The sequence below is a fragment of the Salvelinus fontinalis genome, chromosome 33, assembly GCF_029448725.1.
Source record: "Salvelinus fontinalis isolate EN_2023a chromosome 33, ASM2944872v1, whole genome shotgun sequence".
In the NCBI taxonomy this organism is placed as follows: Eukaryota; Metazoa; Chordata; class Actinopteri; order Salmoniformes; family Salmonidae; genus Salvelinus; species Salvelinus fontinalis.
The window spans coordinates 2,865,760-2,890,848 of NC_074697.1; the positions used below are offsets into that span (position 1 = coordinate 2,865,760).

Sequence of the window (25,089 nt, forward strand, 5' to 3'; positions counted from 1 at the left end):
AGTATCTAGAACAGTACTCAGAACAGTATCTAGAACAGTATCCAGAACAGTACTCAGAACAGTATCTAGAACAGTATCCAGAACAGTACTCAGAACAGTATCCAGAACAGAACTCAGAACAGTATCCAGAACAGTACTCAGAAAAGTATCTAGAACAGTACTCAGAACAGTATCTAGAACATTATCTATAACAGTATCTAAAACAGTATCTAAAACAGTATCTAGAACAGTATCCAGAACAGTATCTAGAACAGTACTCAGAACAGTATCCAGAACAGAACTCAGAACAGTATCCAGAACAGAACTCAGAACAGTATCCAGAACAGTATCCAGAACAGTACTCAGAACAGTATCCAGAACAGTATCCAGAACAGTACCCAGAACAGTACTCAGAACAGTATCCAGAACAGTACTCAGAACAGTATCCAGAACAGTATCCAGAAGAGTATCCAGAACAGTATCTAGAACAGTATCCAGAACAGTATCCAGAACAGTACTCAGAACAGTATCTAGAACAGTATCCAGAACAGTATCCAGAACAGTATCCAGAACAGTACCCAGAACAGTACCCAGAACAGTATCCAGAACAGTACCCAGAACAGTACCCAGAACAGTACCCAGAACAGTACTCAGAACAGTATCCAGAACAGTACCCAGAACAGTACCCAGAACAGTACCCAGAACAGTACTCAGAACAGTACTCAGAACAGTACTCAGAACAGTATCTAGAACAGTATCCAGAGCAGTACTCACAGTACCCAGAACAGTACTCAGAACAGTACTCAGAACAGTACTCAGAACAGTATCTAGAACAGTATCCAGAACAGTACTCAGAACAGTATCCAGAACAGAACTCAGAACAGTATCCAGAACAGTACTCAGAAAAGTATCTAGAACAGTACTCAGAACAGTATCTAGAACATTATCTATAACAGTATCTAAAACAGTATCTAAAACAGTATCTAGAACAGTATCCAGAACAGTATCCAGAACAGTATCCAGAACAGTATCCAGAACAGAACTCAGAACAGAACTCAGAACAGAACTCAGAACAGTATCCAGAACAGAACTCAGAAAAGTATCTAGAACAGTACTCAGAACAGTATCTAGAACAGTATCCAGAACAGTATCCAGAACAGTATCCAGAACAGTACTCAGAACAGTATCCAGAACAGTATCCAGAACAGTACTCAGAACAGTATCCAGAACAGTACTCAGAACAGTATCTAGAACAGTATCCAAAACAGTATCCAGAACAGTACTCAGAACAGTATCTAGAACAGAACTCAGAACAGTATCCAGAACAGTATCCAGAACAGTATCCAGAACAGTATCCAGAACAGTATCTAGAACAGTATCCAGAACAGTATCCAGAACAGTATCCAGAACAGTACTCAGAACAGTATCTAGAACAGTATCCAGAACAGTATCCAGAACAGTATCCAGAACAGTACCCAGAACAGTACCCAGAACAGTATCCAGAACAGTATCCAGAACAGTACCCAGAACAGTACCCAGAACAGTACCCAGAACAGTACTCAGAACAGTATCCAGAACAGTATCCAGAACAGTACCCAGAACAGTACCCAGAACAGTACCCAGAACAGTACTCAGAACAGTACTCAGAACAGTATCTAGAACAGTATCCAGAGCAGTACTCACAGTACCCAGAACAGTACTCAGAACAGTACTCAGAACAGTACTCAGAACAGTATCTAGAACAGTATCCAGAACAGTATCCAGAACATAACTCAGAACAGTATCCAGAACAGAACTCAGAACAGTATCCAGAACAGTACTCAGAACAGTATCCAGAACAGTATCTAGAACAGTATCCAGAACAGTATCCAGAACAGTACTCAGAACAGTATCCAGAACAGTACTCAGAACAGTATGTAGAACAGTATCCAGAACAGTATCTAGAACAGTACTCAGAACAGTATCCAGAACAGTATCCAGAACAGTATCTAGAACAGTATCCAGAACAGTATCTAGAACAGTATCCAGAACAGTATCCAGAACAGTATCTAGAACAGTATCTAGAACAGTATCCAGAACAGTATCCAGAACAGTATCTAGAACAGTATCCAGAACAGTATCTAGAACAGTACTCAGAACAGTATCCAGAACAGTATCCAGAACAGTATCTAGAACAGTATCCAGAACAGTACTCAGAACAGTATCTAGAACAGTATCCAGAACAGTACTCAGAACAGTATCCAGAACAGTATCCAGAACAGTACTCAGAACAGTATCTAGAACAGTATCCAGAACAGTACTCAGAACAGTATCTAGAACAGTATCCAGAACAGTACTCAGAACAGTATCCAGAACAGAACTCAGAACAGTATCCAGAACAGAACTCAGAACAGTATCCAGAACAGTACTCAGAACAGTATCCAGAACAGTATCTAGAACAGTACTCAGAACAGTATCCAGAACAGAACTCAGAACAGTATCCAGAACAGAACTCAGAACAGTATCCAGAACAGTATCCAGAACAGTACTCAGAACAGTATCCAGAACAGTATCCAGAACAGTATCCAGAACAGTACCCAGAACAGTACTCAGAACAGTATCCAGAACAGTACTCAGAACAGTATCCAGAACAGTATCCAGAACAGTACTCAGAACAGTATCCAGAACAGTACTCAGAACAGTATCTAGAACAGTATCCAAAACAGTATCCAGAACAGTACTCAGAACAGTATCTAGAACAGAACTCAGAACAGTATCCAGAACAGTATCCAGAACAGTATCCAGAACAGTATCCAGAACAGTACTCAGAACAGTATCCCGAACAGTACTCAGAAAAGTACTCAGAACAGTACTCAGAACAGTATCCAGAACAGTATCTAGAACAGTACTCAGAACAGTATCTAGAACAGTATCCAGAACAGTACTCAGAACAGTATCTAGAACAGTATCCAGAACAGTACTCAGAACAGTATCCAGAACAGAACTCAGAACAGTATCCAGAACAGTACTCAGAAAAGTATCTAGAACAGTACTCAGAAAAGTATCTAGAACATTATCTATAACAGTATCTAAAACAGTATCTAAAACAGTATCTAGAACAGTATCCAGAACAGTATCTAGAACAGTACTCAGAACAGTATCCAGAACAGAACTCAGAACAGTATCCAGAACAGAACTCAGAACAGTATCCAGAACAGTATCCAGAACAGTATCCAGAACAGTACTCAGAACAGTATCCAGAACAGTATCCAGAACAGTACCCAGAACAGTACTCAGAACAGTATCCAGAACAGTACTCAGAACAGTATCCAGAACAGTATCCAGAACAGTATCCAGAACAGTATCTAGAACAGTATCCAGAACAGTATCCAGAACAGTACTCAGAACAGTATCTAGAACAGTATCCAGAACAGTATCCAGAACAGTATCCAGAACAGTACCCAGAACAGTACCCAGAACAGTATCCAGAACAGTACCCAGAACAGTACCCAGAACAGTACCCAGAACAGTACTCAGAACAGTATCCAGAACAGTACCCAGAACAGTACCCAGAACAGTACCCAGAACAGTACTCAGAACAGTACTCAGAACAGTACTCAGAACAGTATCTAGAACAGTATCCAGAGCAGTACTCACAGTACCCAGAACAGTACTCAGAACAGTACTCAGAACAGTACTCAGAACAGTATCTAGAACAGTATCCAGAACAGTACTCAGAACAGTATCCAGAACAGAACTCAGAACAGTATCCAGAACAGTACTCAGAAAAGTATCTAGAACAGTACTCAGAACAGTATCTAGAACATTATCTATAACAGTATCTAAAACAGTATCTAAAACAGTATCTAGAACAGTATCCAGAACAGTATCCAGAACAGTATCCAGAACAGTATCCAGAACAGAACTCAGAACAGAACTCAGAACAGAACTCAGAACAGTATCCAGAACAGAACTCAGAAAAGTATCTAGAACAGTACTCAGAACAGTATCTAGAACAGTATCCAGAACAGTATCCAGAACAGTATCCAGAACAGTACTCAGAACAGTATCCAGAACAGTATCCAGACAGTACTCAGAACAGTATCCAGAACAGTACTCAGAACAGTATCTAGAACAGTATCCAAAACAGTATCCAGAACAGTACTCAGAACAGTATCTAGAACAGAACTCAGAACAGTATCCAGAACAGTATCCAGAACAGTATCCAGAACAGTATCTAGAACAGTATCCAGAACAGTATCCAGAACAGTACTCAGAACAGTATCTAGAACAGTATCCAGAACAGTATCCAGAACAGTACCCAGAACAGTACCCAGAACAGTATCCAGAACAGTATCCAGAACAGTACCCAGAACAGTACCCAGAACAGTACCCAGAACAGTACTCAGAACAGTATCCAGAACAGTATCCAGAACAGTACCCAGAACAGTACCCAGAACAGTACCCAGAACAGTACTCAGAACAGTACTCAGAACAGTACTCAGAACAGTATCTAGAACAGTATCCAGAGCAGTACTCACAGTACCCAGAACAGTACTCAGAACAGTACTCAGAACAGTACTCAGAACAGTATCTAGAACAGTATCCAGAACAGTATCCAGAACAGAACTCAGAACAGTATCCAGAACAGAACTCAGAACAGTATCCAGAACAGTACTCAGAACAGTATCCAGAACAGTATCTAGAACAGTATCCAGAACAGTATCCAGAACAGTACTCAGAACAGTATCCAGAACAGTACTCAGAACAGTATGTAGAACAGTATCCAGAACAGTATCTAGAACAGTACTCAGAACAGTATCCAGAACAGTATCCAGAACAGTATCTAGAACAGTATCCAGAACAGTATCTAGAACAGTATCCAGAACAGTATCCAGAACAGTATCTAGAACAGTATCTAGAACAGTTTCCAGAACAGTATCCAGAACAGTATCTAGAACAGTATCCAGAACAGTATCTAGAACAGTACTCAGAACAGTATCCAGAACAGTATCCAGAACAGTATCTAGAACAGTATCCAGAACAGTACTCAGAACAGTATCTAGAACAGTATCCAGAACAGTATCTAGAACAGAACTCAGAACAGTATCCAGAACAGTATCCAGAACAGTATCCAGAACAGTATCCAGAACAGTATCTAGAACAGTATCCAGAACAGTATCCAGAACAGTATCCAGAACAGTACTCAGAACAGTATCTAGAACAGTATCCAGAACAGTATCCAGAACAGTATCCAGAACAGTACCCAGAACAGTACCCAGAACAGTATCCAGAACAGTATCCAGAACAGTACCCAGAACAGTACCCAGAACAGTACTCAGAACAGTATCCAGAACAGTATCCAGAACAGTACCCAGAACAGTACCCAGAACAGTACCCAGAACAGTACTCAGAACAGTACTCAGAACAGTATCTAGAACAGTATCCAGAGCAGTACTCACAGTACCCAGAACAGTACTCAGAACAGTACTCAGAACAGTACTCAGAACAGTATCTAGAACAGTATCCAGAACAGTATCCAGAACATAACTCAGAACAGTATCCAGAACAGAACTCAGAACAGTATCCAGAACAGTACTCAGAACAGTATCCAGAACAGTATCTAGAACAGTATCCAGAACAGTATCCAGAACAGTACTCAGAACAGTATCCAGAACAGTACTCAGAACAGTATGTAGAACAGTATCCAGAACAGTATCTAGAACAGTACTCAGAACAGTATCCAGAACAGTATCCAGAACAGTATCTAGAACAGTATCCAGAACAGTATCTAGAACAGTATCCAGAACAGTATCCAGAACAGTATCTAGAACAGTATCTAGAACAGTATCCAGAACAGTATCCAGAACAGTATCTAGAACAGTATCCAGAACAGTATCTAGAACAGTACTCAGAACAGTATCCAGAACAGTATCCAGAACAGTATCTAGAACAGTATCCAGAACAGTACTCAGAACAGTATCTAGAACAGTATCCAGAACAGTACTCAGAACAGTATCCAGAACAGTATCCAGAACAGTACTCAGAACAGTATCTAGAACAGTATCCAGAACAGTACTCAGAACAGTATCTAGAACAGTATCCAGAACAGTACTCAGAACAGTATCCAGAACAGAACTCAGAACAGTATCCAGAACAGAACTCAGAACAGTATCCAGAACAGTACTCAGAACAGTATCCAGAACAGTATCTAGAACAGTACTCAGAACAGTATCCAGAACAGAACTCAGAACAGTATCCAGAACAGAACTCAGAACAGTATCCAGAACAGTATCCAGAACAGTACTCAGAACAGTATCCAGAACAGTATCCAGAACAGTATCCAGAACAGTACCCAGAACAGTACTCAGAACAGTATCCAGAACAGTACTCAGAACAGTATCCAGAACAGTATCCAGAACAGTACTCAGAACAGTATCCAGAACAGTACTCAGAACAGTATCTAGAACAGTATCCAAAACAGTATCCAGAACAGTACTCAGAACAGTATCTAGAACAGAACTCAGAACAGTATCCAGAACAGTATCCAGAACAGTATCCAGAACAGTATCCAGAACAGTACTCAGAACAGTATCCCGAACAGTACTCAGAAAAGTACTCAGAACAGTACTCAGAACAGTATCCAGAACAGTATCTAGAACAGTACTCAGAACAGTATCTAGAACAGTATCCAGAACAGTACTCAGAACAGTATCTAGAACAGTATCCAGAACAGTACTCAGAACAGTATCCAGAACAGAACTCAGAACAGTATCCAGAACAGTACTCAGAAAAGTATCTAGAACAGTACTCAGAAAAGTATCTAGAACATTATCTATAACAGTATCTAAAACAGTATCTAAAACAGTATCTAGAACAGTATCCAGAACAGTATCTAGAACAGTACTCAGAACAGTATCCAGAACAGAACTCAGAACAGTATCCAGAACAGAACTCAGAACAGTATCCAGAACAGTATCCAGAACAGTATCCAGAACAGTACTCAGAACAGTATCCAGAACAGTATCCAGAACAGTACCCAGAACAGTACTCAGAACAGTATCCAGAACAGTACTCAGAACAGTATCCAGAACAGTACTCAGAACAGTATCCAGAACAGTATCCAGAACAGTATCCAGAACAGTATCTAGAACAGTATCCAGAACAGTATCCAGAACAGTACTCAGAACAGTATCTAGAACAGTATCCAGAACAGTATCCAGAACAGTATCCAGAACAGTACCCAGAACAGTACCCAGAACAGTATCCAGAACAGTACCCAGAACAGTACCCAGAACAGTACCCAGAACAGTACTCAGAACAGTATCCAGAACAGTACCCAGAACAGTACCCAGAACAGTACCCAGAACAGTACTCAGAACAGTACTCAGAACAGTACTCAGAACAGTATCTAGAACAGTATCCAGAGCAGTACTCACAGTACCCAGAACAGTACTCAGAACAGTACTCAGAACAGTACTCAGAACAGTATCTAGAACAGTATCCAGAACAGTACTCAGAACAGTATCCAGAACAGAACTCAGAACAGTATCCAGAACAGTACTCAGAAAAGTATCTAGAACAGTACTCAGAACAGTATCTAGAACATTATCTATAACAGTATCTAAAACAGTATCTAAAACAGTATCTAGAACAGTATCCAGAACAGTATCCAGAACAGTATCCAGAACAGTATCCAGAACAGAACTCAGAACAGAACTCAGAACAGAACTCAGAACAGTATCCAGAACAGAACTCAGAAAAGTATCTAGAACAGTACTCAGAACAGTATCTAGAACAGTATCCAGAACAGTATCCAGAACAGTATCCAGAACAGTACTCAGAACAGTATCCAGAACAGTATCCAGACAGTACTCAGAACAGTATCCAGAACAGTACTCAGAACAGTATCTAGAACAGTATCCAAAACAGTATCCAGAACAGTACTCAGAACAGTATCTAGAACAGAACTCAGAACAGTATCCAGAACAGTATCCAGAACAGTATCCAGAACAGTATCTAGAACAGTATCCAGAACAGTATCCAGAACAGTACTCAGAACAGTATCTAGAACAGTATCCAGAACAGTATCCAGAACAGTATCCAGAACAGTACCCAGAACAGTACCCAGAACAGTATCCAGAACAGTATCCAGAACAGTACCCAGAACAGTACCCAGAACAGTACCCAGAACAGTACTCAGAACAGTATCCAGAACAGTATCCAGAACAGTACCCAGAACAGTACCCAGAACAGTACCCAGAACAGTACTCAGAACAGTACTCAGAACAGTACTCAGAACAGTATCTAGAACAGTATCCAGAGCAGTACTCACAGTACCCAGAACAGTACTCAGAACAGTACTCAGAACAGTACTCAGAACAGTATCTAGAACAGTATCCAGAACAGTATCCAGAACATAACTCAGAACAGTATCCAGAACAGAACTCAGAACAGTATCCAGAACAGTACTCAGAACAGTATCCAGAACAGTATCTAGAACAGTATCCAGAACAGTATCCAGAACAGTACTCAGAACAGTATCCAGAACAGTACTCAGAACAGTATGTAGAACAGTATCCAGAACAGTATCTAGAACAGTACTCAGAACAGTATCCAGAACAGTATCCAGAACAGTATCTAGAACAGTATCCAGAACAGTATCTAGAACAGTATCCAGAACAGTATCCAGAACAGTATCTAGAACAGTATCTAGAACAGTTTCCAGAACAGTATCCAGAACAGTATCTAGAACAGTATCCAGAACAGTATCTAGAACAGTACTCAGAACAGTATCCAGAACAGTATCCAGAACAGTATCTAGAACAGTATCCAGAACAGTACTCAGAACAGTATCTAGAACAGTATCCAGAACAGTACTCAGAACAGTATCTAGAACAGTATCCAGAACAGTACTCAGAACAGTATCCAGAACAGTATCTAGAACAGTATCTAGAACAGTATCCAGAACAGTATCCAGAACAGTATCTAGAACAGTATCCAGAACAGTATCCAGAACAGAACTCAGAACAGTATCCAGAACAGTATCCAGAACAGTATCTAGAACAGTATCCAGAACAGTACTCAGAACAGTATCTAGAACAGTATCCAGAACAGTACTCAGAACAGTATCCAGAACAGAACTCAGAACAGTATCCAGAACAGAACTCAGAACAGTATCTAGAACAGTATCCAGAACAGTACTCAGAACAGTATCCAGAACAGTACTCAGAACAGTATCCAGAACAGAACTCAGAACATTATCCAGAACAGTATCCAGAACAGTACTCAGAACAGTATCCAGAACAGTATCCAGAACAGTACTCAGAACAGTATCCAGAACAGTATCTAGAACAGTATCCAGAACAGTATCTAGAACAGTATCCAGAACAGTATCTAGAACAGTATCTAGAACAGTACTCAGAACGGTACTCAGAACGGTATCCAGAACGGTCTCCAGAACAGTATCCAGAACAGTACTCAGAACAGTATCTAGAACGGTATCCAGAACGGTCTCCAGAACAGTATCCAGAACAGTATCCAGAACAGTATCCAGAACAGTATCCAGAACAGTATCTAGAACTGTACTCAGAACAGTACTCAGAACAGTATCTAGAACAGTATCCAGAACAGTACTCAGAACAGTATCCAGAACAGTACTCAGAACAGTACTCAGAACAGTATCTAGAACAGTATCCAGAACAGAACCCAGAACAGTATCTAGAACAGTATCCAGAACAGTACTCAGAACAGTACTCAGAACAGTACTCAGAACAGTATCCAGAACAGTATCTAGAACAGTATCCAGAACAGTACTCAGAACAGTACTCAGAACAGTACTCAGAACAGTATCCAGAACAGTATCCAGAACAGTACTCAGAACAGTATCTAGAACAGTATCCAGAACAGTACTCAGAACAGTATCCAGAACAGAACTCAGAACAGTATCCAGAACAGTACTCAGAAAAGTATCTAGAACAGTACTCAGAACAGTATCTAGAACATTATCTATAACAGTATCTAAAACAGTATCTAAAACAGTATCTAGAACAGTATCCAGAACAGTATCCAGAACAGTATCCAGAACAGTATCCAGAACAGAACTCAGAACAGAACTCAGAACAGAACTCAGAACAGTATCCAGAACAGAACTCAGAAAAGTATCTAGAACAGTACTCAGAACAGTATCTAGAACAGTATCCAGAACAGTATCCAGAACAGTATCCAGAACAGTACTCAGAACAGTATCCAGAACAGTATCCAGACAGTACTCAGAACAGTATCCAGAACAGTACTCAGAACAGTATCTAGAACAGTATCCAAAACAGTATCCAGAACAGTACTCAGAACAGTATCTAGAACAGAACTCAGAACAGTATCCAGAACAGTATCCAGAACAGTATCCAGAACAGTATCTAGAACAGTATCCAGAACAGTATCCAGAACAGTACTCAGAACAGTATCTAGAACAGTATCCAGAACAGTATCCAGAACAGTATCCAGAACAGTACCCAGAACAGTACCCAGAACAGTATCCAGAACAGTATCCAGAACAGTACCCAGAACAGTACCCAGAACAGTACCCAGAACAGTACCCAGAACAGTACTCAGAACAGTATCCAGAACAGTATCCAGAACAGTACCCAGAACAGTACCCAGAACAGTACCCAGAACAGTACTCAGAACAGTACTCAGAACAGTACTCAGAACAGTATCTAGAACAGTATCCAGAGCAGTACTCACAGTACCCAGAACAGTACTCAGAACAGTACTCAGAACAGTACTCAGAACAGTATCTAGAACAGTATCCAGAACAGTATCCAGAACATAACTCAGAACAGTATCCAGAACAGAACTCAGAACAGTATCCAGAACAGTACTCAGAACAGTATCCAGAACAGTATCTAGAACAGTATCCAGAACAGTATCCAGAACAGTACTCAGAACAGTATCCAGAACAGTACTCAGAACAGTATGTAGAACAGTATCCAGAACAGTATCTAGAACAGTACTCAGAACAGTATCCAGAACAGTATCCAGAACAGTATCTAGAACAGTATCCAGAACAGTATCTAGAACAGTATCCAGAACAGTATCCAGAACAGTATCTAGAACAGTATCTAGAACAGTTTCCAGAACAGTATCCAGAACAGTATCTAGAACAGTATCCAGAACAGTATCTAGAACAGTACTCAGAACAGTATCCAGAACAGTATCCAGAACAGTATCTAGAACAGTATCCAGAACAGTACTCAGAACAGTATCGAGAACAGTATCCAGAACAGTACTCAGAACAGTATCTAGAACAGTATCCAGAACAGTACTCAGAACAGTATCCAGAACAGTATCTAGAACAGTATCTAGAACAGTATCCAGAACAGTATCCAGAACAGTATCTAGAACAGTATCCAGAACAGTATCCAGAACAGAACTCAGAACAGTATCCAGAACAGTATCCAGAACAGTATCTAGAACAGTATCCAGAACAGTACTCAGAACAGTATCTAGAACAGTATCCAGAACAGTACTCAGAACAGTACTCAGAACAGTATCCAGAACAGAACTCAGAACAGTATCTAGAACAGTATCCAGAACAGTACTCAGAACAGTATCCAGAACAGTATCCAGAACAGAACTCAGAACATTATCCAGAACAGTATCCAGAACAGTACTCAGAACAGTATCCAGAACAGTATCCAGAACAGTACTCAGAACAGTATCCAGAACAGTATCTAGAACAGTATCCAGAACAGTATCTAGAACAGTATCCAGAACAGTATCTAGAACAGTATCTAGAACAGTACTCAGAACGGTACTCAGAACGGTATCCAGAACGGTCTCCAGAACAGTATCCAGAACAGTACTCAGAACAGTATCTAGAACGGTATCCAGAACGGTCTCCAGAACAGTATCCAGAACAGTATCCAGAACAGTATCCAGAACAGTATCCAGAACAGTATCTAGAACTGTACTCAGAACAGTACTCAGAACAGTATCTAGAACAGTATCCAGAACAGTACTCAGAACAGTATCCAGAACAGTACTCAGAACAGTACTCAGAACAGTATCTAGAACAGTATCCAGAACAGAACCCAGAACAGTATCTAGAACAGTATCCAGAACAGTACTCAGAACAGTACTCAGAACAGTACTCAGAACAGTATCCAGAACAGTATCTAGAACAGTATCCAGAACAGTACTCAGAACAGTACTCAGAACAGTACTCAGAACAGTATCCAGAACAGTATCCAGAACAGTACTCAGAACAGTATCTAGAACAGTATCCAGAACAGTACTCAGAACAGTATCTAGAACAGTATCCAGAACAGTACTCAGAACAGTATCCAGAACAGAACTCAGAACAGTATCCAGAACAGAACTCAGAACAGTATCCAGAACAGTACTCAGAACAGTATCCAGAACAGTATCTAGAACAGTACTCAGAACAGTATCCAGAACAGAACTCAGAACAGTATCCAGAACAGAACTCAGAACAGTATCCAGAACAGTATCCAGAACAGTATCCAGAACAGTATCCAGAACAGTATCCAGAACAGTACCCAGAACAGTACTCAGAACAGTATCCAGAACAGTACTCAGAACAGTATCCAGAACAGTATCCAGAACAGTACTCAGAACAGTATCCAGAACAGTACTCAGAACAGTATCCAGAACAGTACTCAGAACAGTATCCAGAACAGTACTCAGAACAGTACTCAGAACAGTACTCAGAACAGTACCCAGAACAGTATCCAGAACAGTATCCAGAACAGTATCTAGAACAGTATCCAGAACAGAACTCAGAACAGTATCCAGAACAGTATTTAGAACAGTATCCAGAACAGAACTCAGAACAGTATCCAGAACAGTATCTAGAACAGTACTCAGAACAGTACCCAGAACAGTATCCAGAACAGTACTCAGAACAGTATCTAGAACAGTATCCAGAACAGAACTCTTTACAGTATCCAGAACAGTATCTAGAACAGTACTCAGAACAGTATCCAGAACCGTTTTCAGATCAGTATCCAGAACAGTTTAAATGTGATCTACGTTTTAGGATATGCAATTCAATGATGCTACCTGTGAGTGCAGGGAGTCTTTATTGAGTATCTGTCTCTCTGTGTGTCTGTGTCTGAGTGTCTGTGTGTGTGTGTGTGTGTGTCCAGTACTTACCGTATAGGAGGAGAGTGAAGGCATCCCCTCTGCTCCTCCATTCTCATTGGTCATCAACTTATCCAGCTGACTGCACAGCATCTCCTCACTCAACCAATCCTGTCGCCCCTTCTCCTCCGTCACACTGTACAAGTGTGGCCGGGCCTCCTGCCCGGCTCCTCCCTCCTGCCCGGCTCCACCCTCCTGCCGTGCTCCTCCCTCCTGCCGTGCTCCTCCCTCCTGCCGTGCTCCTCCCTCCTGCCGTGCTCCTCCCTCCTGCCGTGCTCCTCCCTCCTGCCCGGCTCCTCCCTCCTGCCGTGCTCCTCCCTCCTGCCGTGCTCCTCCCTCCTGCCGTGCTCCTCCCTCCTGCCCGGCTCCTCCCTCCTGCCCGGCTCCTCCCTCCTGCCCGGCTCCTCCCTCCTGCCCGGCTCCTCCCTCCTGCCCGGCTCCTCCCTCCTGCCGTGCTCCTCCCTCCTGCCGTGCTCCTCCCTCCTGCCGTGCTCCTCCCTCCTGCCGTGCTCCTCCCTCCTGCCGTGCTCCTCCCTCCTGCCCGGCTCCTCCCTCCTGCCCGGCTCCTCCCTCCTGCCCGGCTCCTCCCTCCTGCCCGGCTCCTCCCTCCTGCCCGGCTCCTCCCTCCTGCCCTGCTCCCCGCTCCTCCACCGTGCTCTGTCCATCGTCGACAGAGGTTAGAATCTGAGAGTGCCCGGAGGTGACAGAGTAGTTCCTGGAGGATGGGAGGCCGGAGTCAGGGGAGTCAAACTCCACTAAGGGGCGCTCATCAGGAGCTAGTGCCCCACCGGCTGCGGGGAGAATCACTGTAGAGTGGCTGGGGGTGTCTCCCCCCCTCCCTCCTGGGGTGTCCTGCCCCCCCGCCCCTGCGTCGGGCTCATCCACTGACATGAACATCTGACAGGAGGGAGGAGGGAGGAGAAGGCAGGAGGGTTGGGGAGGATGGAGAAGGGTGGAGGAGGGAGGAGGAAGGGAGAGGAGGGAGGAAAAGGGGGGAGAAGGCAGGAGGCTTGAGGACAGAGAAGGGGGGAGGGGGAGGGAGGAAAAGGGAGGAGGCGGCAGGAGGTTTGAGGAGGACGGAGAAGGGCAGAGGAGGGAGGAAGGGGGAGGAAAAGGGGGGAGAAGGCAGAAGGCTTGAGGAGGACGGAGAAGGGGGGAGGAGAGAGGATAAGGGGGGAGAAGGCAGGAGGAATGAGGAGGACGGAGAAGGGGGGGAGGAGGAGGGGTAGAGATGGGGTTTTTATAAACAGCTAAAACAAACAGGAAAATTACCCTTTCTAGTTATATGTAATGTTTGCACGTGTTTTTATAATGATTTAAAAAAATAAACTTTATTCAATCAACCAACCAATTAATCAAATCAATCAAACAACCAGCCAACCAATTAATCAACCAACCAACCCACCTCATTGCAGAGAGTGGAGTCTCTGTGTCTGTCTATGCTGCTTCCTGAAGACAGATTAGTAAAGACGGCCGACTGCATCTCTTTCTCTCTCTGCTTGACGATCACCTCGCAGGACTTCCACTCCTTCATCACCTGCTGGTACCGTGCACTGATCTTCTCATCGATCTACAGACCAACACGGTATGACAAGATGATTTAAAATAGACGTATTACATTTGGAAACTGAGAGGGGTTACAGTAAAGTGGGAAGACAGTGGAAACAAGTATTGAACCCCGTCTCTGGTGGGGAGTAGTACACGTGGCAAGATGTTAAAACACAGAGACAGACAGACGTATTGTTAGCTACCTGGCTCATGTCCTTCTTGCCCATGCCAAACTTGTAGTGACCCAGCAGGAAGGGCCAGACTTCCTTCCTGATGTCATGCTGTACACCTCCATAATACACCAGCCACAACAACTCCAACTCCTTATAGTTCTAGAGAGAGAGATAGAGAGAGAGAGAGAGAGAGAGAGAGAGAGAGAGAGAGAGAGAGAGAGAGAGAGAGAGAGAGAGAGAGAGAGAGAGAGAGAGAGAGAGAGAGAGAGAGAGAGAGAGAGACAGACAGACAGACAGACAGACAGACAGAGAGAGAGAGAGAGAGAGAGAGAGAGAGAGAGAGAAAGAGAGAGAGAGAGAGAGAGAGAGAGACCAAGACAGTGATTCAGATTAGCAAAGCTGGCATGAACAGTATATATAAGACAGCCCTATTTGGTAAAAGTCCATATTATGGCATGAACAGCTCAAATAAGCAAAGAGAAACGACAGTACATCATTAATTTAAGACAAGATCAGTCAATCTGGAAAATTTCCAGAACTTTCAAAGTTTTCTCAAGTGCAGTGGCAAAAACCATCAAGCACTATGGTGAAACTGGCTCTCAAGTTCATTAGAGTTAACTGCACCTCAGATTGCAGCCCAAATAAATGCTTCACAGAGTTCAAGTAACAGACACATCTCAACATCAACTGTTCAGAGGAGACTGTGTGAATCAGGCCTTCATGGTCGAATTGCTGCAAAGAAACCACTACTAAAGGACACCAATGAGAAGAACAGACTTGCTTGGACATTAGACTGGTGGAAATCTGTCCTTTGGTCTACTGAGACCACATTTTAGATTTTTGATTCCAACCGCCGTGTCTCTGTGAGACGCAGGTGAACGGATGATCTCCACATGTGTGGTTCCCACCGTGAAGCATGGAGGAGGAGGTGTGGGGATGCTTTGCTGGTGACACTGTCAGTGATTTATTTAGAATTCAAGGCACACTTAACCAACATGGCTACCACAGCATTCTGCAGCGATACACCATCCCATCTGGTTTGGGCTTAGTGGGACTATCATTTGTTTTTCAACAGGACAATAACAAGGCAATCTGAAAACAAGGCTCCCTAAATTTTATCAGCATATCGATTGCACGACACAGGCTGGCAAAACCATGGATCATAGTTATTCTAACTTCCGCGACGCATATAAGGCCCTCCCCCGCCCCCCTTTCGGAAAAGCTGACCACGACTCCATTTTGTTGCTCCCAGCCTATAGACAGAAACTAAAACAGGAAGCACCTGCGCTCAGGTCTGTTCAACGCTGGTCCGACCAATCGTATTCCACGCTTCAAGATTGCTTCGATCACGTGGACTGACAATAACATTAATGAATACGCTGATTCGGTGAGCGAGTTTATTAGCAAGTGCATCGGTGATGTTGTACCCACAGCGTCTATTAAAACATTCCCCAACCAGAAACCGTGGATTGATGGCAGCATTCGTGCAAAACTAAAAGCGCGAACCACTGCTTTAAATCAGGGCAAGGCGACCGGAAACATGACCGAATACAAACAGTGTAGCTATTCCTTCCGCAAGGCAATCAAACAAGCTAAGCGTCAGTATAGAGACAAAGTGGAGTCGCAATTCAACAGCTCAGACACGAGAGGTATGTGGGCAGGGTCTACAGACAATCACGGATTACAAAAGGAAAACCAGCCCCGTCGCGGACCACGATGTCTTGCTCCCAGACAAACTAAACAACTTCTTTGCTCGCTTTGAGGACAATACAGTGCCACTGACACGGCCTGCTACCAAAACCTGCGGGCTCTCCTTCACTGCAGCCAACGTGTGTAAAACATTTACATGTGTTAACCCTCGCAAGGCTGCAGGCCCAGGCGGCATCCCCAGCCGCGTCCTCAGAGCATGCGCAGACCAGCTGGCTGGTGTGTTTACGGACATATTCAATCAATCCCTATGCCAGTCTGTTGTCCCCACATGCTTCAAGATGGCCATCATTGTTCCTGTTCCCAAGAAAGCTAAGGTAACTGAGCTAAATGACTATCGCCCCGTAGCACTCACTTCAGTCATCATGAAGTGCTTAGAGAGACAAGTCAAGGACCATATCACCTCCCCCCTACCTGACACCCTAGACCCACTCCAATTCGCATACCGCCCCACAGATGCCCCACAGATGACGCAATCTCAATCGCACTCCACACTGCCCTTTCTCACCTGGACAAAAGGAACACCTATGTGAGAATGCTGTTCATTGACTACAGCTCAGCGTTCAACACCATAGTGCCCTCGAAGCTCATCACTAAGCTAAGGACTCTGGGACTAAACACCTCCCTCTGCAACTGGATCCTGGATATCTCTCATAGCTCCCCCCAACCCTCTCATAGCTACCCAAACCTTCTCTTAGCTACCCCCAACCCCCTCCTATCTCTCATAGCTACCCCCATACCTCTCCTGTCTCTCATAGCTACCCCCAAACCTCTCCTGTCTCTCATAGCTACCTCCAACCCTCTCCTGTCTCTCATAGCTACCCCCAAACCTCTCGTGTCTCTCATAGCTACCCCCAAACCTCTCCTGTCTCTCATAGCTACCTCCAACCCTCTCATCTCTCATAGCTACCTCCAACCCTCTCCTGTCTCTCATAGCTACCCCCAAACCTCTCCTGTCTCTCATAGCTACCCCCAAACCTCTCCTGTCTCTCATAGCTACCCCCAAACCTCTCCGGTCTCTCATAGTTACCTCCAACCCTCTCCTGTCTCTCATAGCTACCCCCAAACCTCTCGTGTCTCTCATAGCTACCCCCAAACCTCTCCTGTCTCTCATAGCTACCCCCAAACCTCTCCCGTCTCTCATAGCTACCCACAACACTCTCGTATCTCTCATAGCTACCCCCAACCCTCTCGTGTTTCTCACAGCTACCCCCAACACTCTCATATCTCTCATAGCTACCTCCAACCCTCTCGTATCTCTCATAGCTACCCCCAACTCTCTCATCTTTCATAGCTACCTCCAACCCTCTCGTATCTCTCATACCTACCCACAACTCTCTCATCTTTCATAGCTACCCCCAACCCTCTCATCTTTCATAGCTACCTCCAACCCTCTCGTATCTCTCATACCTACCCACAACTCTCTCGTGTCTCTCATAGCTACCCTCATATCTCTCATAGCTACCTCCAACCCTCTCATATCTCTCATAGCTACCCCCAACACTCTCATATCTCTCATAGCTACCTCCAACCCTCTCGTATCTCTCATACCTACCCACAACTCTCTCGTGTCTCTCATAGCTACCCTCATATCTCTCATAGCTACCCCCAACCCTCTCATATCTCTCATAGCTACCCCCAACCCTCTCATCTTTCATAGCTACCCACAACTCTCTCGTGTCTCTCATAGCTACCCCCAACCCTCTCGCATGTCTCATAGCTACCCCCAACCCTCTCATCTTTCATAGCTACCCACAACTCTCTCCTGTCTCTCATAGCTACCCCCAACCCTCTCATCTCTCATAGCTACCCCCAACCCCCTCTCATATCTCATAACTACCCCCAACCCTCTCATCTCTCATAACTACCCCCAACCCTCTCCTGTCTCATAGCTACCCCCAACCCTCTCATCTCTCATAACTACCCCCAACCCTCTCATCTCTCATAGCTACCCCCAACCCTCTCATCTCTCATAGCTACCCCCAACCCTCTCATCTCTCATAACTACCCCCAACCCCCTCATCTCTCATAGCTACCCCCAACCTTCTCATCTCTCATAGCTACCCCCAACCCTCTCATCTCTCATAGCTACCCCCAACCCTCTCATAGCTACCCCCAACCCTCTCGTATCTCTCATACCTACCCCCAACCCTCTCATCTCTCATAGCTACCCCCAACCCTCTCATCTCTCATAGCTACCCCCAACCCTCTCATATCTACCCCCAACCCTCTCATAGCTACCCCCAATCCACTCATCTCTCATAGCTACCCCCAACCCCCTCTCATATCTCTCATAGCTACCCCCAATCCTCTCATCTCTCATAGCTACCCCCAACCCTCTCATCTCTCATAGCTACCCCCAACCCTCTCATCTCTCATAGCTACCCCCAACCCTCTCATCTCTCATAGCTACCCCCAACCCTCTCGTATCTCTCATAGCTACCCCCAACCCTCTCGTATCTCTCATAGTTACCCCCAACCCTCTCATCTCTCATAGCTACCCCCAACCCTCTCGTATCTCTCATAGCTACCCCCAACCCTCTCGTATCTCTCATAGCTACCCCCAACCCTCTCATGTCTCATAGCTACCCCCAACCTCCTCTCATAGCTACCCCCAACCCTCTCCTGTCTCTCATAGCTACCCCAACCCTCTCCTGTCTCTCATAGCTACCCCCAACCCTCTCCTGTCTCTCATAGCTACCCCCAACCCTCTCATCTCTCATAACTACCCCCAACCCTCTCATCTCTCATAGCTACCCCCAACTCTCTCTCATTTCTCTCATAGCTACCCTCAAACCTCTCCTGTCTCTCATAGCTACCCCCAAACCTCTCCTGTCTCTCATAGCTACCCCCAACCCTCTCATCTCTCATAGCTACCCCCAACTCTCTCATATCTCTCATAGCTACCCCCAACACTCATCTCTCATAGCTACCCCCAAACCTCTACTGTCTCTCATAGCTACCCCCAACCCCCTCTCATTTCTCTCATAGCTACCCCCAAACCTCTCCTGTCTCTCATAGCTACCCCCAACCCTCTCATCTCTCATAGCTACCCCCAACTCTCTCATATCTCTCATAGCTACCCCCAACACTCATCTCTCATAGCTACCCCCAAACCTCTACTGTCTCTCATAGCTACCCCCAATCCTCTCTCATCTCTCATAGCTACCCCCAACCCTCTCGTGTCTCTCATAGCTACCCCCAACCCTCTCATATCTCTCATAGCTACCCCCAACCCCCTCGTGTCTCTCATAGCTACCCCCAACCCTCTCATATCTCTCATAGCTACCCCCAACCCCCTCGTGTCTCTCTCATAGCTACCCCCAACCCTCTCGTCTCTCACAGCTACCCCCAAAACATACTTATTTGAAGTCGGTTTACTTTTCTAACCAACAACACCACGTGGACATTAATTTCTTCTTGAATTGAATGTGATTACTGAGCATAGAGTGATGTTTATGTTCACCCCTTTTAGAGGACTAGCTACAACATTACACCCAGCCACCCAGTCAGTCAGTCAGTCAGTCAGCCAGCCACCAAGCCACCCACCCGCCCAGCCAGCCAGGCAGCCTCCCAGCCATCCACCTAGCCAGCCAGCCAGCCACCCACCCACCCACCGACCCACCCTCCCACCCACCCACCCAGCCAGCCAGCTACCCAGCCATCCACCGAGCCAGCCACCCGCCCACCCAGCCAGCCAGCAAGTCACTAACCCACCTTGCAGTCTTTCTGGTACTTTCTCCACACGTCTCTGCTCAGGCCCCCCGATGCCTCGCAAGGTTTGTCAGGAAGGACAATGTTGTGGCTGACCAGTGCTGACAGGTGGGTACGGACCGTGGACAGGTGTCGACAGTAGGCCAGCCCTGGGGGGAGGGAGGGAGACACAGGTTTGGAGAGAAAGAGATAGGACATGAGCGAGACAGACAGAGGGCGTGAGACAGGAAGGAAGGAGTGAAGGGAAAGAGATAGGACATGATAGAGACAGGAAGGAAGGAGTGAAGGGAAAGAGATAGGACATGATAGAGACAGACGGAGGGCGTGAGACAGGAAGGAAGGAGTGAAGGGAAAGAGATAGGCCATGATAGAGAAAGACGGAGGGGGTGAGACAGGAAGGAAGGAGTGAAGGGAAAGAGATAGGACATGATAGAGACAGGAAGGAAGGAGTGAAGGGAAAGAGATAGGACATGATAGAGACAGACGGAGGGCGTGAGTCAGGAAGGAAGGAGTGAAGGGAAAGAGATAGGCCATGATAGAGACAGACGGAGGGGGTGAGACAGGAAGGAAGGAGTGAAGGGAAAGAGATAGGACATGATAGAGACAGACGGAGGGCGTGAGACAGGAAGGAAGGAGTGAAGGGAAAGAGATAGGACATGATAGAGACAGGAAGGAAGGAGTGAAGGAAAAGAGATAGGACATGAGCGAGACAGACGGAGGGCGTGAGTCAGGAAAGAAGGAGTGGAGAAAGATAGACAAAAGAAGACAGGGAACTCCGGTACTCATTTCCTTTATGAACGAACAGGGAACTGAGAAACAAACTACTTTGAGAGAAAGAACACAGACAGACTTACATCCGTAGAAGGCCCTGGAGACGATCTGCCTTTTCATATTCTGGCACAGCATCTTCAGAGGGATACTGGAAAGAGGAAACACACGCACAGTGGTGAGATGATGATAGTATGATTTCAGGTTATCAAATAATGATGTGATGAATCAGGACTGTGTGTGAGTAACGGACTCTGTCTGTGTGTGAGTAACGGACTCTGTCTGTGTGTGAGTAACGGACTCTGTCTGTGTGTGAGTAACGGACTCTGTCTGTGTGTGAGTAACGGACTCTGTCTGTGTGTGAGTAACGGACTCTGTCTGTGTGTGAGTAACGGACTCTGTCTGTGTGTGAGTAACGGACTCTGTCTGTGTGTGAGTAACGGACTCTGTCTGTGTGTGAGTAACGGACTCTGTCTGTGTGTGAGTAACGGACTCTGTCTGTGTGTGAGTAACGGACTCTGTGTGTGAGTAACGGACTCTGTGTGTGAGTAACGTATGTGTGCATGCGTATGTGTGAGTTCTTGAGTACGTGTTTGTGTGTGTGTGTGTGTGTATTCTCACCGGTCGTGGATGCAGGTGCAGCCTCCTGGGTATTTCAAGGAGACGTTACTGCCCCTTGTGGAGCAACACAGACATGACGACATGTGACTGGTGCACTCTGCTGCCTGCTGCCATGACGACGGGCTGCCTCCCATATAGGCTCCCTGGATGTCCATCTCCCCATGGTCTGGAGGGGGAGGGATGGAGAGAGAGGGAGAGGATGGAGAGCAAGAGAGGGGGAGGGGGAGGATGGATGGAGAGAGCGGGAGAGGATGGAGAGCAAGAGAGGGAGAGGGAGAGGATGGAGAGCAAGAGAGAGGGAGGATGGATGGTGAGAGCGGGAGAATGGAGAGGGGGAGAGAGGGAGAATGGAGGGAGAGGGGGGATGGAGAGAGAGAGCGAGACGGATGGAGGGAGAGGGGGGATGGAGAGAGAGGGAGAGGATGGAGAGCAAGAGAGGGGGAGGATGGATGGTGAGAGCGGGAGAATGGAGAGAGGGGGAGAGAGGGAGAATGGAGAGAGGGGGAGAGAGGGAGAATGGAGAGAGAGGGGGAGAGAGGGGATGGAGAGAGAGAGCGAGCGAGACGGATGGACAGAGAAGCGATAGAGTAATGATGGAGGGAGAGGGAGAATGGAGAGAGAGATAGGGAGAATGGAGAGAGTGGGAGAATGGATAGAGAGGGAGAGGGGAGATGGGGGAGAGAGAGAGCGAGACGGATGGACAGAGAAGGGAGAGAGTAACGATGGAGAGCGAGCGAAAGTGATGGAGCAAGGGGGAGTACAATAGTGAGAAAAGAGATCAAACAATAGGTAGGGACTGAGAAGATTAAAGGTGCTCTGAGACACTAAACTAATCTAGTTAACATCCCTTGTCTGGCTACAATGACATTATCTGTAATTATACATGACATCAATTCATTAAGGTAGAGAGAGAGAGTTCTCTCTTTATCGATTTCAGATTCATGTGTTTAAAAAAAAAATAGCTCTTTCAAATATTGTATTTTTCATTTTGCGTACATTACTGACATACAGTTGAAGTCGGGAGTTTACATAGACTTAGGTTGGAGTCATTAAAACTTTTTTTTCAACCACTCCACAAATTTCTTCTTAACAAACTATAGTTTTGGCAAGTCGGTTAGGACATCTACTTTGTGCATGACACAAGTCATTTTTCCAACAATTGTTTACAGACAGATTATTTAACTTATAATTCACTGTATCACAATTCCAGTGGGTCAGAAGTTTACATACACTAAGTTGACTGTGCCTTTAAACTACTTGGAAAATTCCAGAAAAGGATGTCATGGCTTCTGATAGGCTAATTGACATCATTTGAGTCAATTGAAGGTGTACCTGTGGATGTATTTCAAGGCCTACCTTCAAACTCAGTACCTCTTTGCTTGACATCATGGGAAAATCAAAAGAAATCAGCCAAGACCTCCTTGGGAGACATCCTTGGGAGCAATTTTCAAATGCATGAAGGTACCATGTTCATCTGTACAAACAATAGTACGCAAGTATAAACACCATGGGACCACAGAGCCGTCATACCGCTCAGGAAGGAGATGCGTTCTTTCTCCTAGAGATGAACGTACTTTGGTGCGAAAAGTGCAAATCAATCCCAGAACAACAGCAAAGGACCTTGTGAAGATGCTGGAGGAAACAGGTACAAAAGCATCTTTATCCACAATAAAACGAGTCCTATATCGACAGAATCTGAAAGGCCGCTCAGCAAGGAAGATGCCACTGCTCCAAAACTGCCATAAAAAAAGCCAGACTACGGTATGCAACCGCACATGGGGACAAAGATCGTACATTTTGGAGAAATGTCCTCTGGTCTGATGAAACAAAAATAGAACTGTTTGGCCATAATGACCATCGTTATGTTTGGAGAAAAAAGGGGGATGCTTGCAAGCCGAAGAACACCATCCTAACCGTAAAGCACGGGGGTGGCAGCATCATGTTGTGGGGGTGCCTTGCTGCAGGAGGGACTGGTGCAATTCAAAATAGATGGCATCATGAGGGAGGAAAATTATGTGGACATATTGAAGCAACATCTCAAGACATCAGTCAGGAAGTTAAAGCTTGGTCGCAAATGGGTCTTCCAAATGGACAATGATCCCAAGCATACTTCCAAAGTTGTGGCAAAATGGCTTAAGGACAACAAAGTCAAGGTATTGGAGTGGCCATCACAAAGCCCTGACCTCAATCCCATAGAAAATGTGTGGGCAGAACTGAAAAAGCGCGTGCGACCAAGGAGGCCTACAAACCTGACTCAGTTACACCAGCACTGTCAGGAGGAACGGGCCAAAATTCACCCAACTTATTGTGGGAAGCTTGTGGAAGGCTACCCAAAACGTTTGACCCAAGTTAAACAACTTAAAGGCAATGCTACCAAATACTAATTGAGTGCATGTAAACTTCTGACCCACTGGGAATGTGATGAAAGCAATAAAAGCTGAAATAAATCATTCTCTCTACTATTATTCTGACATTTCACATTCTTAAAATAAAGTGGTGATCCTAACTGGCCTAAGACAGGGAATTTTTACTAGGATTAAATGTCAGGAATTGTGGAAAAACTGAGTTTAAATGTATTTGGCTAAGGTGTATGTAAACTTCCAACTTCAACTGTAGATGAGGTATACATTTATGTATGTGATTGTCCGTGAGTCAGACAGGCATCATAAAACACATAACATTATATTGAGAATAAACAAAAACATGGAAATGAATAGGAAGAAGTTATGGGAAGCGAGAGTTTTGGAAACAAATGGAAGGAAGCGAGCAGACAGAGCAGAGCATGCTGGGGCAGAGAGAAGACAACATGGAGAACAGACCGGCTCCACAAAAGGACCAAAAAAATACATTAGGAGAGGAGAGGGGAAGAGGAGGAGAGGATAGTGGGAGAGGAGAAGGCCAGGAGGAGAGGAAAGCAGTGAGAGGAGAAGGCCAGGAGGAGAGGAAAGCGGTGAGAGGAGAAGGCCAGGAGGAGAGGAGAGCGGGAGAGAAGAAGGCCAGGAGGAGAGGAGAGCGGGAGAGGAGAAGGCCAGGAGGAGAGGAGAGCGGGAGAGGAGAAGGCCAGGAGGAGAGGAGAGCGGTGAGAGGAGAAGGCCAGGAGGAGAGGAGAAGGCCAGGAGGAGAGGAGTGAGAGGAGAAGGCCAGGAGGAGAGGAGAGTGGGAGAGGAGAAGGCCAGGAGGAGAGGAGAGCGGGAGAGGAGAAGGCCAGGAGGAGAGGAGAAGGCCAGGAGGAGAGGAGAGCGGGAGAGGAGAAGGCCAGGAGGAGAGGAGAGTGGGAGAGGAGAAGGCCAGGAGGAGAGGAGAAGGCCAGGAGAAGAGGAGAAGGCCAGGAGGAGAGGAGAGCGGTGAGAGGAGAAGGCCAGGAGGAGAAGAGAGCGGTGAGAGGAGAAGGCCAAGAGGAGAGGAGAGCGGGAGAGGAGAAGGTCAGGAGGAGAGG

At 45.4% G+C, this 25,089-nt stretch overlaps 1 protein-coding gene across 2 annotated transcripts in view; it reads right to left on the bottom strand.

Moving 5' to 3' along the window:
• LOC129831641 (small G protein signaling modulator 2-like) overlaps positions 1 to 25,089 on the bottom strand; it is a 162,376-nt gene that overhangs the window by 22,840 nt on the left and 114,447 nt on the right. For both annotated transcript variants that reach the window (XM_055894991.1, XM_055894990.1), the window contains 6 exons: positions 21,654 to 21,819; positions 21,119 to 21,183; positions 20,268 to 20,413; positions 14,874 to 15,002; positions 14,528 to 14,692; positions 13,135 to 14,019 (listed from right to left, as the gene is read on the bottom strand). In XM_055894991.1, the coding sequence (XP_055750966.1) occupies positions 13,135 to 14,019; positions 14,528 to 14,692; positions 14,874 to 15,002; positions 20,268 to 20,413; positions 21,119 to 21,183; positions 21,654 to 21,819 (1,556 nt within the window). The remainder of the gene's footprint in view (positions 1 to 13,134; positions 14,020 to 14,527; positions 14,693 to 14,873; positions 15,003 to 20,267; positions 20,414 to 21,118; positions 21,184 to 21,653; positions 21,820 to 25,089) is intronic.